Source organism: Anastrepha ludens, chromosome 2 (assembly GCF_028408465.1).
Source record: "Anastrepha ludens isolate Willacy chromosome 2, idAnaLude1.1, whole genome shotgun sequence".
In the NCBI taxonomy this organism is placed as follows: domain Eukaryota; kingdom Metazoa; phylum Arthropoda; class Insecta; order Diptera; family Tephritidae; genus Anastrepha; species Anastrepha ludens.
Window position 1 is genome coordinate 36,734,421 of NC_071498.1, and position 19,190 is coordinate 36,753,610.

Here is a 19,190-nt window from a genome sequence, read left to right on the forward strand (position 1 = left end):
TCGAGGGCGCGTTCAACAACATCCTACGGAATACCATAATAAAGGCACTGACGGATTTCGGGATCTCTGGCGCTCTGGTTGAGTTCATTAAAAACATGCTCTTGAGCAGATTTGTGATTGCAACCCTAAGGACCACAAAGATCAAGAAAAAAGTTAGCAGAGGAACACCTCAAGGCGATGTGCTGTCCCGTCTCCTATGGGTGCTGGCATTAAACTCCTTGCTAAAGAGCCTAGAGGAGAGAGGAAAACTCGTCGTAGCATATGCGGACGATGTTGCAATGGTAGTAAGAAGTCACTGCCATAAAAGAGGGATTTACGGTAATAAAAACGAGAGTATCACAAATGAAGTCTTCATTTACTTGGACAGTCAAGCGGCAATAAAAGCGCTTGAATCTAAAACACACTCGTCAAAAACAGTTTTGGAATGTTTTAAACTACTAAATGATGTATCTTCTTCTTCTTCTTAATTGGCGCTATAACCGCTTACGCGATTTTGGCCGAGTTTAACAAAGCGCGCCAGTCGTTTCTTTCTCGTGCTAACCGGCGCCAGTTGGACACACCAAGTGAAGCCAAGTCCTTCTCCACCTGATCTTTCCAACGCAGAGGAGGCCGCCCTCTTCCTCTGCTACCACCAGCTGGTACCGCATCGAATACTTTCAAAGCCGGAGCGTTTGTATCCATTCGGACGACATGTCCCAGCGAACGTAGCCGCTGGATCTTTATTCGCTGCGCTATATCTATGTCGTCGTAAAGCTCATACAGCTCATCGTTCCATCGTCTGCGATATTCGCCATTGCCAACGTGCAAAGGTCCAAAAATCTTACGCAGAATTTTTCTCTCGAACACTCCAAGCGTCGCTTCATCGGGTGTTGTCATCGTCCAAGCTTCTGCGCCATACGTTAGGACGGGCATGGTGAGAGTCTTGTAGAGTGTTAGTTTTGTTCGTCGAGAGAGGACTTTACTGCTCAGTTGCCTACTTAGTCCAAAGTAGCATTTGTTGGCAAGAGAGATTCTGCGTTGGATTTCCAGGCTGACATTGTTATCGGTGTTAATGCTGGTTCCTAAATAGACGAAGTCTTTTACAACCTCGAAATTATAACTGTCTACAGTGACGTGGGTGCCAATACGCTAGTGCGCCGACTGTTTGTTTGAAGACAGGAGATACTTCGTTTTGTCCTCGTTCACCACCAGACCCATTCACTTTGCCTCTTTATCCAGTTTGGAGAAGGCAGAACTAACAGCGCGGTTGTTAAGGCCGATGATGTCAATATCATCGACATACGCGAGCAATTGTACGCTCTTATAAAAAATTGTGCCTGAGCGATTAAGTTCTGCGGCTCGTACGATGCTCTCCAACATCAAGTTAAAGAAGTCACACGACAGTGAGTCACCCTGTCTGAAACCTCGATGGTATCAAACGGCTCGGACAGGTCCTTCCCAATTCTGACGGCGCTGCTGGTGTTGAGCAACGTCATCTTACATAGCCGTATTAGTTTTGCGGGGATACCAAATTCAGACATCGCGGCATACAGGTAACTTCTTTCCGTACTGTCGAATGCAGCTTTGAAGTCGACGAAAAGATGGTGTGTGTCGATTCTCCTTTCATGGGTCTTTTCGAAGATTTGGCGTATTGAGAATATTTGGTCGATGGTAGACTTTCCAGGTCTGAAGCCACACTGATAAGGTCCAGTCAGTTGGTTGACGGTGGGCTTCAGCCTTTCACACAATACGCTCGCTAGAACCTTATAGGCGATATTTAGAAGACTAATCCCGCGGTAATTGGCAAATAATGTATCTAAGTGCTACAAAGTGCACCTTATCTGGGTGCCAGACCACAGGAATATAGCAGGAAACTTGCTCGAACCGGTACAACGCTCGATCTCAAATCGGATAAGGCACTGATACCCATGCCTGTAGCCACTTGTAAATTACTTATAGACAGGGAAACCATCAAAATACGAGTAAGGGTAAAACAAGCTGGCAAAAACTCACAACATGCGAACTAAGCAGACAGACATGGCCGAATTGGAACAGCGGTCGATCGAAGATCTTACTAAGATTTAAGAGAGAAGCTATAAGAAAAATGATAGGGGTATTAACTGGTCATTGTTTAATAGGCAGCCACGCTAGAAGGTTAGGACTCCCGTACTTCGATTTCTGTAGAAGCTGTCTTAATACAGAAGAAGAGGAAACAGTCAGACAACTTTCATGTGAGTGTGAAAGCTTAGCTATGAGAAGGCTGCGCACTCTTGATACAGCATTTTTAACCGATGTAGCGGACATAGCCCATCTAAAACTAACGAAGCTCTGCTCGTTTATTAAAGTTACCGGATGGTTTGAAAAGGAACACGTAGGGTAAGGATAAGCTCCAGTGGTATCACAATGGACCTGCGGAAGGTCTAAGTGTGTCTTATGACAACCACCCTACCTACCTACCTACCTAGTACTGCTGAGTGAAAAGTGTGATGTCATAAGTTCTTCACCTCATATTTATTGGAGAGTTGTGAGAAGAAAAGAATATGAAAAGAAGATACTTCACAATGCATCAAAAATATAAGGGGTAATGCTCAACTCTCTCGAAGAAAAAAAATTTTTTTTTTTTTTTAATTTCAAAACTTTCACTTTATTTCACTAAAATTTAATAGGCTACAAAACTATATACCAAAATTTGTTTGCAGAAATTAAAGAACAATCTGCGAAATTGTGAGTAAAAGTTTGTGGGGTTTTTTTACTTTTTTATGCAATTCACTTATAAGAACCGCGCTTTAGTGGTACTTGCGGAGGGCGAGACTGGTACTTCAATCATTTCACCTACCTGCCTATACAATTTACTTACTATATTTCTATAGAAAACAAATATAGTAAAAACTGGCCAAAGTATTGACCTGCCATCGTTTGTCGTGAGCTGTGGCTACATATTAACACTCAAACAAATTAAAGCATTTATATAAAAAAATAGTGTACCACAAATTACAATCCCTGTGGTGACCGGATTTTTATGTCTGCAACTGTATACTTAGGTAATAATTGAAAAATTGCAGCTAAAGCACAGTTTTCTCAAAGACACGAGGCGATATTCAACACCAAACAGCAAAAAATAGATATGTGGAAAAAAGTTGTTGGAAAGTAAGATTTTGCATTCTGTAAGTAGATGCGTGTATGAATGAGCGCAAGCTGACGTGGAAAAAAATGCATTCAACCCAACAGCAGAATGAACGAATTTGTATTCAGTTACACGAATTTAATGTTCCAGTGAGTACTACAAACGGTACTCATACACTGAGACTCGTTACTAGAATTACAAGGCGATCGGAGCATTAGGTTTCCTTGTATCAGATATACAGCTCGTCTTCTAAACTAAACATCTCATTTTCTTCTGCTTCATCCATGGCGAGACAACCGCTTAATTGATTTCGACAGGGTTTAACTAGGCGCGTTAATCGTTTCGTTCTTGTGTTAACCGGCGTCAATTTGACACACCAAATGAAGTCAAGTCCTTCTCAACGGATCTTCCTAACGTAAAAGATCCTCTTCCTCTACTACCAACAGCTGGTACCGCAGAGAACACTTTGAGAGCTGGAGGATTTGTATCCGTTTGGACTATTTGACTATTCGCTGCACTGTGACTATGTGACTTCGCAAAGAAACCGAGTGAAGATGCACACATTGAAATAGATGGTGAATGCATACAGAAGGTCGACAAATTTAAATACTTAGGTTTTTTCATCAGCAGTAATTCTGACACTTCCGTGGCAATAAATGACCGAGTAAGTGCGGCAAATAAAGCATTCTTTGCTCACATAAAATTATTCAAGTCCCGATTGCTATCAAGAGATCAAAAGATAGCAATGTATAAAGCGCTTATAAGACCCATACTAACATACAGCAGTGAGGTATGGGTACTTAAAACAAAAGACATGGACCAAATACTAAGGTTTGAAAGAAAGATACTGCGAACAATATATGGTCCTTCCCGGCGAGATGACGGAACGTATCGGATAAGATACAATCATGAGCTAGACACATTGATACGTAATGGAAACGCAATACGCTTTATAAAAAGTCAACGAATCAGATGGCTGGGGCACATGTACCGAATGCCCAAATGGAGAGCTGCCAATATAGCGTTCCATAGACAACCAATTGGATGGAGATGTCGAGGGAGACCAAACAAACGCTGGGTAGATGAGGTCACAGCCGACCTGCAGAAAATGGGTATCACAAACTGGAAAGGAGTAGTAGAGAATCGATCGGAGTGGAGAACCGTAGTTGTGGAAGCAATGGTCTGCACAAGACTGTAATGCTAATGATGATGTGACTATGTGACCGTAAAGCTCATGAAGCTCATTCTTCCAACGTCTGCAATATTAGCATCCGATCTCCCGCCAAGTCTTTTTCTCAAACACTTCCAAGACCACTTCATCGAACGAGCATGATGAGAGAAGATTGGCAAGATGTATTCTCCAGTGGGTTTCAAGGCTGACAACTATTCTCAGTGTTAATGGTGGTTTCTAAATAAACGAAGGCTCTTACTACTTCGAAACCACAATTGTCAACAGAGTCGTGTGTGTGTTGACTGTTTGTTGACAAGAGGTACTTCGTCTTGCCCTCGTTCACCACCCTACTCATTCGACCTTCTTCTTCATCCAGTTTAGAAAAGGGAGAACTAATAGCTCGGTGCTTAGGACCGATGATACCAATATAATCGGCGTACGCCAGCAATTGCACGGTCTCTGCTGCCTGAGGGATTAAGTTCTTCGACTCGCACAATCTTTTTCTACATCAAATCACACGACAGAGTCCTTTTCTATCTTAAGCCTCGTTTGGCTCGGAGGGATCCTTTCCAATTCCTAGAGCTGCTGCTATTGCCCAAAGTTTTTTGCACAGCCATCTTAGTTCCGTGGTGATACCTAATTCAGACGTTACGGCATAAAGGAAACTAGTTTTTGTGCCGTCGAAAACAACGTTGAAATCGACAAAGAGATAAATCCTCTTTTAGGAGTTGCAACAGCTGCAGTCTATTCAGAACTCGATCGCTTACTACAGTGCTTTCCAAGTGAAGTTTTACGCTGCTACTAGAGGCAAATAAGATGGACTAATATTCGGAGCATTGCAAAAATCATGATTCGCTCGTATAATGCAAAAGTTACTACCAAAGCTGGCGAAACAGTATAGTACTACGAATGAGCTCAGAAGCCTATGGGTCCATATGGTCAACACTTAGGAATAGTACGTGGAATCATTGTTGACCAGCTAAGTTAAAGTAAAGCTTATGGTAGAAGCCCTAACTCGGATATTGACTGAAGCTGAGGACTACATACCGATATATTAAAGAACTATGTACTAAGATCGAAATTAACTTTTATACTTGGAGTGAATAGTTATTAAATCAATAAATAATTTATTCTTGAGTGTGAAAATCTAGAAAAGTATTAAAAACGAAATAATTTTGTATATCTCCATATCCACTTATATATTTCGAAAAATATTTGCAAGTAGTGAAATGATTCGATATGTCGATTTAGCTTCAAATGTGTCCGAATCTATAAATTTGGAATTGCATTTTTTTGGATTATTTCAAAATACCATGCACGTTTTTGTGCTTGTGGTTACATACTTTCCTGCCTGAGTAAACGTTTTGGTTCTGAAAGAATTTTTCAAATTCAAAGTTCCCTTAGCAGATTGGATCCAATAGCATGTTTAAATACCTTCTCCGTAGTTTCATACATTTTAAGTTTCCACATTTTTAAATATTAAATATTTGCTTGCTTTATTTCTCGCCCAATTGATAAGCCCATCTTACCTGGTATACCGTAGTCGCCACTAAATCGCTTAGAATCGTAATTCACAAATTTATCCACATCGGGTGGCAAATGGAACACATCGGTTAGCACTTCGTGCGGTTGGTCGTCCTCATTGGCGTCATCCTTTTTCGGTCGTTCGATGCAAAGGAGTTTAGGTAAAATTTGTATAAATAAACGTTGCACCCATGGCGCCATTTTATGCGTCACAGGCGATCTACAAGGAAGAGGCAAATAAAAAACAAAAATACCCTCATTAATATAAAAGCCTTAAATAAAAAAACTGCGGAGCATAGGCCAATAGCAATTCAATTTATGCACTTTTTAATCTTATTATTTCTCATACAGGTACTTACCTAAAGTTAACATTAAGCACCGCAATGGTGACCACAACCGACAGCGTCACCAACATCATGGTGAAGAGCAAATATTTGCCCAACAGCGGCACCGTCAGCGATGTTGGCGGAATAATTTCGGCGAGCAGGAGAAAAAACACAGTCAACGATAGCAAAATGCTGATACAAAGTGAGATCTTCTCGCCGGAGTCGCTGGGCAAATAGAAGACCAACACCGATAGGAATGAGATACCCACACATGGAATGATCAGATTGACAGTGTAGAAGAGTGTTTTGCGACGCAGCGTCAGATTAAAAACGATATCCAGATAGGGCTCCTCGCAACAACTGTAGAATTTTTCATTTCGCACGGCAGGCACACGCATTATGTCCCACTCCACCGAGATGTAGTAGTCCTGCAGATCGATGCCCACTTCGATGTTGTCCGAATCGGCTGTTTGCTTTAGATGACGCAAGTCCACCTGTTGAAGGAAAGGAAAATTTCACTTGTTGTATTAGTCTGGAGATTTGTTTGAAGGCATACACATATGAACTGGACTATTTAGTTGTCACGCATGGGCAGTGTTGCACTAGAGACTATTTAAATATCATTCGAAAACCAGAGAAATTATAGCAAATATTTTATTTTTATTTTAATTAAACATTAAAAAACATTTTTTCTTAAAGCTTTTTGATTCATTTAAGAGGCAAAACATTTATGGAATACATACAGTAGTGCAGCCATTTACTAATTTTATGAAAAATAATGATTTTTACAAATTTATTATCATATGAGGTCTTTTGTAGAATTTCTCTTTAGTCTGGTGAAGGTTATGGGATTTGCAACTATTTCTGAGACAAGAATGTGAGGCGGGTGTTGTGTGATGTGGCATATTTTCTTAGTTCTTCAAGTATTGTTGGTACTTTGAGATCACGATGAATTTGTGCATTTGTGATATAAAAAAGATTACCTGTTAGGATGAACAGAAATAAAAAGCAACATTTTTGTTAAGTTGCTTAAATTGTTCAAATTTCGAAAATTTCAAATAAATATTTGAGCAGTTAAGTAATGAATGAGTTTCGAGCGAGTATCGCTCGCACTGCTTTTTACCCACATATCTGGAGCCCTAATCTTTATGGTTTTGTAGTTAACTCCAAAGCTATTGAACTGCGTTGTGATTAATACAGTTATCAGATTAAGTTCAGCAAAGGACTTGGATGCCGTCTGTCACATGTCCCCTATTGATACGGGAATATAAAAAAACTATTTTTAGAGTGTCAAGAGTCTTTGAGAACTGAGACTTTGAAAAGAGTGAAGTTATGGATATTGAAAATATTCTTCTATCAAAGTTTTAACGTCTAATTACGGGACTTTAATATTGAGTAGGTAAAACGTTTGAAAATCTTTGTTTTGGAAATAGATCCGCTCTGTTTACATAATAAGGAAGGGTGTATTGTTAATTGAGGAAAAGAGGATTGAAAAAGTAACCACTGAAATTTTTGTTTTCTTGATGTCAAGTCTGATGTCTGACTCAGAATGAGCGGCTGTCCTTTGAAGAAGGAAAACTCTAAGCCCTTTAGGGGGCAACGAGAAACAACTAAAGTAAACTCCCACGAAAATCATACAATGGTGAGTTACAAATTTAAGGGATGCACAATTGCAAAATGGCCCTCAGTCACAGGCAATACGAGGGTGCTAAGAATCCCGGAGGTAAAACCCAAAGAAACACTTAATATTGGAACTTGGAACGTTCGCAGTTTATTCGAAGCTGGTAAGCTTAAAAATGCAACAATAGAAATGGACAGATTGAAGATAGACATATTAGCCCTTTCCGACCGTGTATGCACAATTGTGCGTGTAAGTTTAAATCCTAATATTTCCGAAAATATCTGCTCTAGTGCAATTTAACGTGATATACACAATTGTGCGAGCTATTTTCTTAATAAAAACACAACGAACAGTTATTGGTGTCCGTTATTTTTCGCGAATTTCGCTATTTTGATGTTGCATTTCAATCATTTGCAAAAATGAATCGAAAGAGGAAGTTAGAAAAATTATTTAAATTGTATAAACCGAGAAATTTATGTTTAAAAAATGTGTTATCACAATAATAACAAAAGAAGTTTTAAATAAAAAATGAAATTAAGTGTATTTTTGTGACGTTATCTAATGTACAGCCAGTTTAGTTTGAAGTGACACAATTGTGCGTGTTAGGACTTGTTTAACGAAATATTTGTTTTTTTTTTCAATCAGAGCAATTGACTGAAGACGAAATATTGGGTGCAGTATTAGACTCAGATTTGGAGGACTTTGGCGAAGGTACTGAGGAACCACCAAATGAAAACAGCAATCGCCGCGAAATTTGGAGGAAAAGACCATTTCAAATAAATCCGGAAGAGAGTGCTTCCATTTCTGTGGAAGTTAACATAGATGTGGAGTCCCCTAAATACTATTTTTATAAATATTTTAATGAAGACTTTTTCAAACGCGTTGCGGAATACACAAACAGATACCATATGTTTTCGAAAGGAAAACCACTGCATACGTTATTCAAGATTGCGCATGTACTGGAAGACTAAAACGAGGCTTCCAATTGTTGCTGATACAATGTCCCGTGATCGCTTTTATCTTTTGCGAATGTGCCTCCATGTTATGGACGAAAATGAAGTGACAGACGCAGGGAAACAATCAAATGTTTTTTGGAGGATTAATCCATTAATTCAAGCTGTAAGATCGGCATGTCGGAGCAATCCTAGAAAGCCAAGAGATAATTATTCCATAGATGAGCTAATGATCCCATTTACTGGTCGTTGCCCCGTGAGACAAAGCCTTCCTAACAAACCTAGAGGAGTGGGATTAAAAAATGAAGTATTAACGACATCTGAAGGGCTGGTACTCGATTTTGAAATCTGCCAAGGAAAGACGACACCACTTTCCAATACGAACTTAAGTGTAGGTCCAGCCTTCGTTTTACGTTTGGTTGAAACACTTCCAGAAGGTTTGACCGATACTTTACGACAATACCACTCCTTCAGGCTTTACTAAACCGTGGTATTTATGCTACAGGGACTATAATGAGGAACAGAATAAAAAACATCCACCTTACCAAGGAAAGGCAAATGAAAAGGGGTGATATGGAAGGATTTTGTCATAGCGAGGATAATATTGTCGTGGTCCAGTGGAAGGATTCCAAAGCGGTAATCTTGTCATCATCAGCTTATGGTTGCGGGCTCGTTTCCAATGTAAAACGCTGGGGAAAAAAGGAAAAGAGGTATGCTGAAGTACCGGCTCCAAGGATAGTGCGAGAAAACAACAAGTCTATGGGAGGGGTAGATATATGTGATCAATTAATGTAGGCATATTGTTCGTTTTTCAAAACTCGTAAGTGGACGTTGAAAGTTTTCATTCATTTTATTGATCTTGCATGCTGCAACTCTTGGCTACAGTACAGAGAACCTTGCAAAATAAATTCGAAATCTCGAGCGGATTCTCATGAATTACTAAGTTTTAGATTAGCATTAGCGGAGCAACTTATAGCTGTTGCGAAAAGGCTACGTGAAGAGTATATCTCCGATACCAAAGAAGAAGAAACTCGAAGTGTATCTAAAAAATATCGACCATCTGAACAGCCATGCATTGATAAGAGGCTTGATAGGTACAATCATATACCAGAGGACCATGGTTTGTCATCAGCAAGATGTTGCAGGCGTGTTGGTTGTAAATCCCGTACACGTTTATTTTGTACCAAATGTAAAGTTTATTTGTGTTTAAATAAAAGACAAAATTGTTTTGCGAAATATCATACAGAAAAATAATAAAAGTGCCTAATAAAAATAAAATAAATTAACATTTCTAGCAACGTGCATTTATATTTATTTATAGATTTTTATTTGTATTCAGGCCGAAACGCAACAATTGTGCGTATCCTGGAAATAAAGGATACACAGAAGATTCGGCGAAATAAACTTTTTACCTATTTTCTACACTGACCAAAGTGATAGGGACCAAAAATGCATACCAATTGGTTGGCTAGATTTGCCATAGGTCGGAAAGGGTTAGGTGCTAGCGAAACATGGTGGCCGCATAGTGGTGAACTCATATCTGATGATATGAAAATATACTATTCTGGTAATCAAGACAGAAATAACAGGAGAGGTGTCTCTATTATTATGAAAAAGTCGATAGCGCGCAGCATAGTGAGCTTTGTCCCTAAATCCGATAGATCAATGTTGATCAAAACCACAGAATATCAATATCTTACAAGTTTATGCGCCAACAGCTGACAAAACAAGCGACGAGCTCGAGGGCTTCTACACTAAAATAGAAGAACTTTCGAAGTTCACTAAACCCTACGAAATTTCTATAATCCAAGGTGATTTTAGCGCTAAAATAGGCTCCTTATATGTTGATGGAATAGAAGGAGGCTTCGGACTCGGGGCTAGAAACAAAGGAGGTGACAGACTCAAACAGTTTGCAAAACCTGGTTTCAGTTACAGAAAAGACGACTGTACAAATGGAAGACACCACAAGATAAAAATGGTAATATTGTAAGGAATCACATTGATTTTATAGAAAGATTTGGTTCCGCAATTTCCAAAGCTACCACATATCCTAGTGCCGATATATCGTCCTACTAGCAAAGTTCAAACTAAAGCTATCTGCCACATGCAAGAACAAAAAGGTAATAATAAGAAAAGAATTAACACAAGATTGCTGAAAACTGACGAGGCTGTAAAATCGCCGCTGGCATTTCAAATCAACAACACTATCCAAAGAGATCTCGTCAAAAAGTACAGAACCATTTGAAATGTGGAAAAGAGTACAATTCTCACTACCTACACTTACAACAAATGCACTAAGCTCAAAAAGAATACAAAACCGAATGGATGACAAATGAAATAATAAGATTGAAAGCGGAACTCATAAAAATAGAGGCTTTGAAACCTACAAGCAATTAAATCAAGAAATTCGTCGAAAATTGCGGGTTGCGAAAACTAAGTGGCTAAAAAATCAATGCGATGTAATAGAGAGGCTGCACCTTATGATTTCAATCTTCACAAAATGATCAAAAGAACTTGCGGAATTCACCCTAAAGAGAAGACACCTTTGCTACTTGACGAAAAGAATGTGGTCAGACACAAACGAAAAAATAGTTCTTTGGGAAGAAATCTATTTAATGACAATCGACCACCTTTTAACCAACCAAAAGACGTCACTTGTTACAGCATTACATTAGACGAAATAGAAAAGGCTGTACGTTCCTCAAAGGATAACAAAGTAACAGGTCCGGACCAAATGCCTGCAGAAATTTTAAAATGGATTGACGAAGAAGGTTTACAGATACTTCTGCACATTTTTAATCACATCTACGATACCGGACAGTTTCCACAGGATTGGTTAAAATCTGTTCTCATAACATTACCAAGAAAATCCAACTCAAAGAAGTGCGAGGAACATAGGCTCATAAGTCTCATGAATCACTCATTAAACATTTTTGTTTTTAACTATACACAATAGAATTTATAAAAAATTTGAAGAAGCCATGGGCCCTACGCAATTCGGTAATAGAAATTGCATGGGAACTCGTGAGACGCTGTTTTGTTTCCATGTTTTGTCCAAAATTGCCAAGCTGTGTACAAAAGGATGTATTCATGTGTTTTCTAGACTATGAAAAAGCATTCGTCGCAGTGCAACAGGACAAGCTCTTTAGCATCCTAGCATCACTCGATATTGCCACAAAAGAGCTGCGTTGCTTAAGAAACTTTTATTGGAACCAGATTGCCGTAATTAATGTTGGCAATGAAAAATCAAGGGAAATCCGCTTTCTTAAAGGCGTTAGCCAAGGATGTATATTATCACCCATTCTTATCAACATCTACGCTGAGAAAATCTTGCAAGAAGCTCTTTGGGATTCACAAGAAGGCATTAAAGTTAATGATGTGCTTATGAATAACATTAGATTCGCCGACGACACCACACTTTTAGCAAATAACTTGAACGATATTCATATTAAATAAAGCTGTTCATCACAGCGAAAACTACGGTCTTAAAATTAACAATAATACAAGGAAATTTATGAATGTCAGCAGGAGTCACGCAGGAGCAGGCACTAATCAAACACTGTTGGTTCATAATGTAAAAATAGAAACAGTTTCAAATTTCAAATATCTTGGATGCTGGTTGGATGAAAATTGGGACACATCAGCCGATATAATAACCATAATAAACGGTGGTTAAATTTGAAGGGCCGATTTTGATTGTGAACCACACCTAAACGTCAAGATTTTCCTGCATTTTATTTGACATTTTTCAATTTCAGACTAACTCACTTTGAACCAAGGAAAGATACATAATCGGGCAAGGCGTTAAAGTTATTCAGGCTTATTATGAAAACGGGCAATCAAATCAAAATGCATATTGCGCACTTCAGTGATGAGGCACATTTTCACCTCAGTGGATTCGTCAATAAGCAGAATTGCCGCATTTGGGCGAATAATAATCCAAGAGTCATTGCCGAAAAACCAATGCACCCACAAAGAGTGACTGTTTGGTGCGGTTTATGGGCCGGCGGCATCATTGGCCGTATTTTTTTCAAAATGAGGTCGGTTAGGCAGTTACTGTGAATAGTGTTCGCTATCGTGAGATGATAACGAACTTTTTATGGCCCGAATTGGAAGATATGGATGTATACGATATGTGGTTTCAATAGGATGGTGCCACTTGTCACACAGCTAACAAATCAATGGCTCTTTTGCGCGAAAAAGTTGATGGCCGAATAATCTCACGTCACGGCGATATCAATTGGCCGCCAAGATCATGTGATTTGACACCGTTGGACTTTTTCTTTGAGGTTATTTGAAAGAAAAGGTGTACGTCGATAAGCCAGCAATAATTCAAGAGCTAAAGGATGAGATAATTCTGCACATTAACGGCATAGAACCTCAGTTATGCCTCAGCGTCATCGAAAATTTGGACCATCGGATGGAGGTGTGCCGCCGAGACCGCGGCGGCCATTCGGCCGATATTTTGTCCCATACGTAATTGAGCCATACCAATATTATCACAATGAAGAGAAATGCCAATAGTTAAAAGAAAAATTGTATTTTATCCAAAATCAATACCGGCCCTTGAAACTTAACTACACTTTACAAATGGCTATTAGATCTTAAGATCTTAAGCTGCCATGACTTCGATATGAATCTTAAAATTCGTTCTGTGAAGTGCTATGTGTAGTCTGTGCTCTTATATGGCATCGAATGTTGGACACTTAAAGTCTTTGACATGGACAAACTCGAGGCTCTCGTAATGTGAATTTTAGGCGAATTTTGAAAATTCCGTGGTCCGATCTGGTTTCTAACTTAGAAATTATAGGACGAGTTAATCGGGAACTTGAACGTCTACAAAGAATAAAACGTCGCAAGACAGCTTATCTTGGACTTATCATCAGAAACCACAGTTTCTTCAATAGAAGTAGAGACACGAAATTAAACTACGCTTTCAGTAACCAAATTGATGGCTAAATATATTTATGCTACAGTTCCTATCCTTCATTCCTACCCCGGTAATGAACGTAAAGTAATGAGCAGCATACGAGTTTTTATTGTAAAAGAGAAAGTGCATTACAATGTCAGGCCTAAAATTTGAATGCTGCTTTAATTTTTCAAGGCAGCGAATTTTTTCGATTTGTTTTTCTCACAACTAAAGTATTCTACATTACATTTCTATAAGTTTTGCGTGAATGTTGCAATAAAGCACGCCATATATTCTTTTCCCACATATGGAATTTCACTGTACTCACTTAAGAACCATAAACTTTCATTAGCTACAAATCAGCGCTTATCTTCGAGAACAATAGAAAGTGAAAACAAAGAATACAAATAGAAAACATAAAAAAATAAAATACCTGAAGCCCATGCTATCATACTGAAAATACGCTGTTGTTTTTTATTTTATTTTCAAATTCATATTTTGATGATCATCATTTTTTGTACCGCTGAAAATGTGTTATTTTCTCTGCTCCTCTCTTCTTGACTGTTGCATCAAACTGTTGCACACCATTTTAAGATACTCCCACGCCATTTAACTCATAAATTCCATATGTGTCTACTTTTCCATCCGTTCTTCTTATTATTTTTATTCTTCTTCTTTTTTCCAACCCAACTTAAGTGCTAGTAATATCTCACAACCACCATAGAGTTTTGGCTGACTGTTGACGGACTGTCGGCATTTTTTTAAGCCCACAACTTATTTGTTTCAATTTTCATGGTATTCTTCGTGGTGGCGAATACTGCATTGTCATGCAACGTTGCAGGTATATAAATACATAAGTACACCAACACAAGTACATCCATACACCACAAGCATACATGTAAATGTGTTTATGGATATTTATTATTCTGTGTGCGCAAAGCAGGCGCACACTGGGAAAGTTTTTTGGAGAGGATTTTATGACTGCTGAAAGTTGTTTGAGTCGATGATGTAATGAAAATAATCTTTCGTTTTCAAAATTTTTCAAGAAGATTAAATATATTAAATCTGTGGTGTCAGGTACGAGTACAAGAATGATAAGTCTTAAATCACAGTTTACTGGAGAACTATTTGAATTTTTTAAACTTTTGAAAAATTATTTGGTACTTTATTAATAAAAATTGTCAATCTTGGTGCAAATAGATATTAGTTAGTATAATTTATAAAAGAAAAACGTCTTGCTTCTCAGCACATATCGGCCAAGTTGTTATGTAATTACATTACAGCCTTCGAGTTTTTTTACATGACATTGAGAGCACTTGACTTGGAGTATCTTTCTGCAATAAATCTGCTCCTTCATATGGAATTCACAGTGACTACATCTACTTAATAATTTTTAATAAAACTTCTGCTCAAAATGGGGTAATTTTGTCATAGGACAGGCTTTTTGACCAGTATAATTAAAATTTCTACTAATGAAAAAAAAAAAAACCAAAACTTCACAGAAATTAACTTATCATTTTTAAGCTCTTACGTGAGAACAGAGAAATATACTTGTACCGGTTTGGCTTTATAACTTTTTGATACAATCCGATGGCTTTGGAAACTGTTATTTTTCATCTTAAAAAACTTTAGAACTATACTTTCTACATAGTTCTCTATACTTTAAAATCTCGAATCTCTCTGCATCAAACTCCAACATCTGTGTACAAGAAACATGAAATAATAAAAATGCTTTTTCATATGTTGGTCGCCTCCAAGCAGGCAATGGCAAGCCTCGGAGTGTATTACTGCCATTAAGCCATGCATTCTAATAAACGGCGTGCGAAAAAAGGAAAGGTTCGGGATTTCTTTTTTACGAAAAAAAAACTTCAACTATTTTTTTCTTTTTACTTTAGATTGTTTGATATTTATTGTATAACTTTATAAAAAAATAAAATTAAAATATTTAAAAATGGCGGAGATATGACTCCACAAAAAAGGGTTGTCGCCGCACCTCAGCCACGATAAATCAAAATGTGATTTACCGATTTGGACGTGTAAGGTCTCATTTTGTTCGTAATTTATGCCCCTGTAATATGAACTAGAATTATTACAATCGAATAATATTTTCGATTTTTTATGGCCCACCAAAGTAAAAAAAAGGGACTGCCATTTCATTGCATGTAATTATTTTTCAAAGATTCTGGTTCATATGATGACGACAACCTTCCTGAATAAAATGATTTATTATTTTTTGGGTGTAAGCGCCAATTATTTATGTAAGCGTATATAGGTATATAACTTAAAAATCTATATGGCTATGAAAGAATACTCCTTCCATTTGCAAATACTTATAATTTATTAAGACTCTTCTTGCAACATACGAAGGAATCGGATTAACAAAAGTAACCGATCTATGATCGAAACGAAGATAGTTTATTTGCATTCATTCAAGTCTATTAATCTGGCAAAGGTGATGCGGACTCCATATAAAGACTGCATATTCCAACTTAGAGCGTGCAAGTGAGGAAAATAGTAACTTTAGTGAGTATGGATCAGTAAAGTCTAAATCAAAGCGTCGAATAAAGGCAAGTGTGGGATATGACTTAGAAATTATATACTCATAATTTAATTGACTCAGATATAGAAATTTTGTATCAAAAGTATACCCAGATACTAAACATCATGTATAACGGATACTCGCGATTCCTTAATTAAATATCAGGTAGCAAGTAATTGAGTAGACTTAGATAATGATATCTGAAAATATATCCTGAAATGTTGGGGAAGCCGATTTTTATCACATCAAGCCGTATTTTTGTTGAGATTTGACCGGAGCATACATTAGTAGGAAAGTCTGGAAATTCATTTATTCATTTTGAAATCGTTTGTACATAAAATAAACTTTGAAATTTGGAGTGAAGAAGTGCAGAAGTGCAGAAAGAATGTGAAAAGACATTATCAGCGACAACTAAACACCTGCGATACGAAAGCTACGACTTTAGTTAGTCGAAAAAAAAAAAAATTGTGAAACTTCGCAAAACCTTAAAAAGTCAAAAAGTTATGGACTAAAATTAGTGATGGCTGATCTGCCAGCCCTGAAACCATGCTGGTTATTTCATATAGGTATTATATAAAGCTTCAAATAAATCTTTTTTTGATAGTACATTGGAACCACCTTGAGTGAAAAAAGAGGGTATGCAAAGGTAGACCTTTCTTGAAGAAATTTGATGAAAAACAATTCTTATTCGCAGGTGGAGAGCTTTTAACTGCTGCTTGAATTGCATCAAAAACTTATGTCAGCACCGGTGTAATGCCAATATATTTACTCACTGGTATGTAGAAAGAGTACCGAGTCCCGAATAAATGTCGTTGAAAAGTATCGATTAGGCACAAGTTTATATAAAAACAATGTTAAAGTGTACTCAATTTCATAACTGGTTTATTTTTTATTTATACTTATTTTATTTCAAGTTTTAATTTTATAATACAAATCGTTCTAATACTAAAATTTCCCACATATTAAGTAAATGATTGGTGTCATTAATTTCTTTCAAGTACAGCGGAATAAAAAGAGCATCCATAATATTTGTCTCCGTTCCTCGGCTCTAGTGTAACTAAGGCAACATTAACCTAAACGCCTTAGTGAAATTTCATGGAGAGTTGGAAATATTGGTGGGCCATTCTATTATTCCCTTAATATTGGATTTCATTTTAAGTTATATGACAATTCACGTACTGACTCGCTTCGAGAATCAGCATTTTTAAGACAAATTAAACGAAATTCTGATGAATGATAATTGGAAATATTTTCTAGTATTTTTGGGGAAAGAAAAGTCCATTATTTGCTCGATAGTTGGCTGTAATGATCGATATTTCGGAAAGTATCGATCAAATATTTTGAAGTTTATGCTCGTTGCCAAGGTGACATTGCACACTAAAGACATTAATTTCTCTTTTTTGTCTGCTTCATTCAGTTCTGAGTTACAGGGTGTTAACAATGGAAGTCCACAAAGAGAAAATTCGTTGCATTTTACAGTTTTTCTTAGTTAAAACGAAACTGCAAGTCAGGCCGGTGGAGTTGTGAATGATGTTTGTGGTGCCGATACTGTTATAGTATCAAATAACGTGCAACTGTAGCTTCATCGATTCTGTTCACGCATTTTTGATTTTTAAAGAAAATGCGGGAATGTAGATAAAAACACAGAAATAATTGAATTTGAGCGGCATGTTAGTAGTCTTGGCATAGCCCAAGAGCTAAAGATCGACCATAAAACAGTTTAAACCATTTGCTCAAAAGTGTTACTCTTTTTGGGGGTTCATCCTCCTAATGGCTTGATGTTGTTCCCCAGGCTTCATGTTGTTCCCCAAATGGAGGGATCTAGCAGCTTCAAGCCGAAGAACGGCATATGATTTTTTTATGAGGAGCTTTTTCATGGCAGAAATACACTCGGAGGTTTGCCATTTTTTGCTACTGCAAGTAGGCTACTAAATATTTTATATAGCGCAATACGATAAACTCTCAAGGCTTGGTATCTAATAAAGGCCCAGCTTTCTCCTCAGTATTATTTCGCTAAAAGTGATAAAAAGTAACTCCTATTTGATTCTTGTATTCATATGCAATTTTCAGGGGTACACTTGAACCCCAAAACGCACCTCTTTGTGTGCGCGCCTAGTGCCCAGCAATAGTGGCGATTTCAGGCAATTGCTGCCTTGTACATACATATGTATGTACATGTATAAAAATATGGCATGGCGATCATCTTTTGACGGTAGTAATTTTTCACTGCTATGAAGGCAATCGTCAGCAGGAAAAGAATAAAACGAAGACGGGCGAATAATCAGGGTGGAAGTACGCTCAAGGAGACGAAGCGAATGTAAGTTTCGCATATTACAATGAAAAAGGTGTGAAATGAAAGCTGCTGTAAGACAGTGAATGATGGCTGTGGAGCTGCCAATATGAGTAGAAATTAATATTCATACAGTTCGCACATTTCATTGAAATCACGAAGGAACACATATCTATATTTTTGTATGTGTGCATTACAGCAGCAGGTGGTTATTGCTCTGACGCTGAGTAACGATGTAAGTTTAAACTATCGTGTTGGAGTTCACAGGTCAGTTCTTATTTCAAAAGTAGAGTTGATTTTTCGTTAATTCTTCTATGGCAACTACAATCTCAAAACAATCTTTGGATAATAATAACACTGATTTCCAAATTATGTTTTTTGTTTTGCGCACCCGATTCCACGATTCAATTCAATTCAAAAAATTGCTTCTATTTAGTTAGGATACACAGTCTTAATACGTATTATAGCAATTAAAAAATATTTTCCCATAAACTACATTTCTTCGATGATTTCCGAGAAATTGATTAATTAGTTAAAGTTTACGTTTTAGTTGTAGTTTTCATGATAATATAAGAAAAGTTCAGTTTATGTTACGTTATGTATATAAGTTTATATTGATGTTTCGCGGCTTGGATACTTTTATTTGATCTTTTACACCTTTCATGGATAACGATTTTGTTCGTGTCAATTGCCACGGAGGTTAATATTTACACCGACAGCGAAGCGGCAATCAGGGCCCTGGGATCGATGATGG

General features: G+C 37.5%; 1 protein-coding gene across 1 annotated transcript in view; it reads right to left on the reverse strand.

Moving 5' to 3' along the window:
• The window catches only part of LOC128868684 (acetylcholine receptor subunit alpha-like 1), a 185,005-nt gene that overhangs the window by 27,043 nt on the left and 138,772 nt on the right, over nt 1-19,190 (reverse strand). The window contains exons 5-6 of the mRNA XM_054111065.1: nt 6,158-6,618; nt 5,804-6,018 (exon numbers count right to left, since the gene is read on the reverse strand). Coding sequence (XP_053967040.1) covers nt 5,804-6,018; nt 6,158-6,618 — 676 coding nt within the window. The remainder of the gene's footprint in view (nt 1-5,803; nt 6,019-6,157; nt 6,619-19,190) is intronic.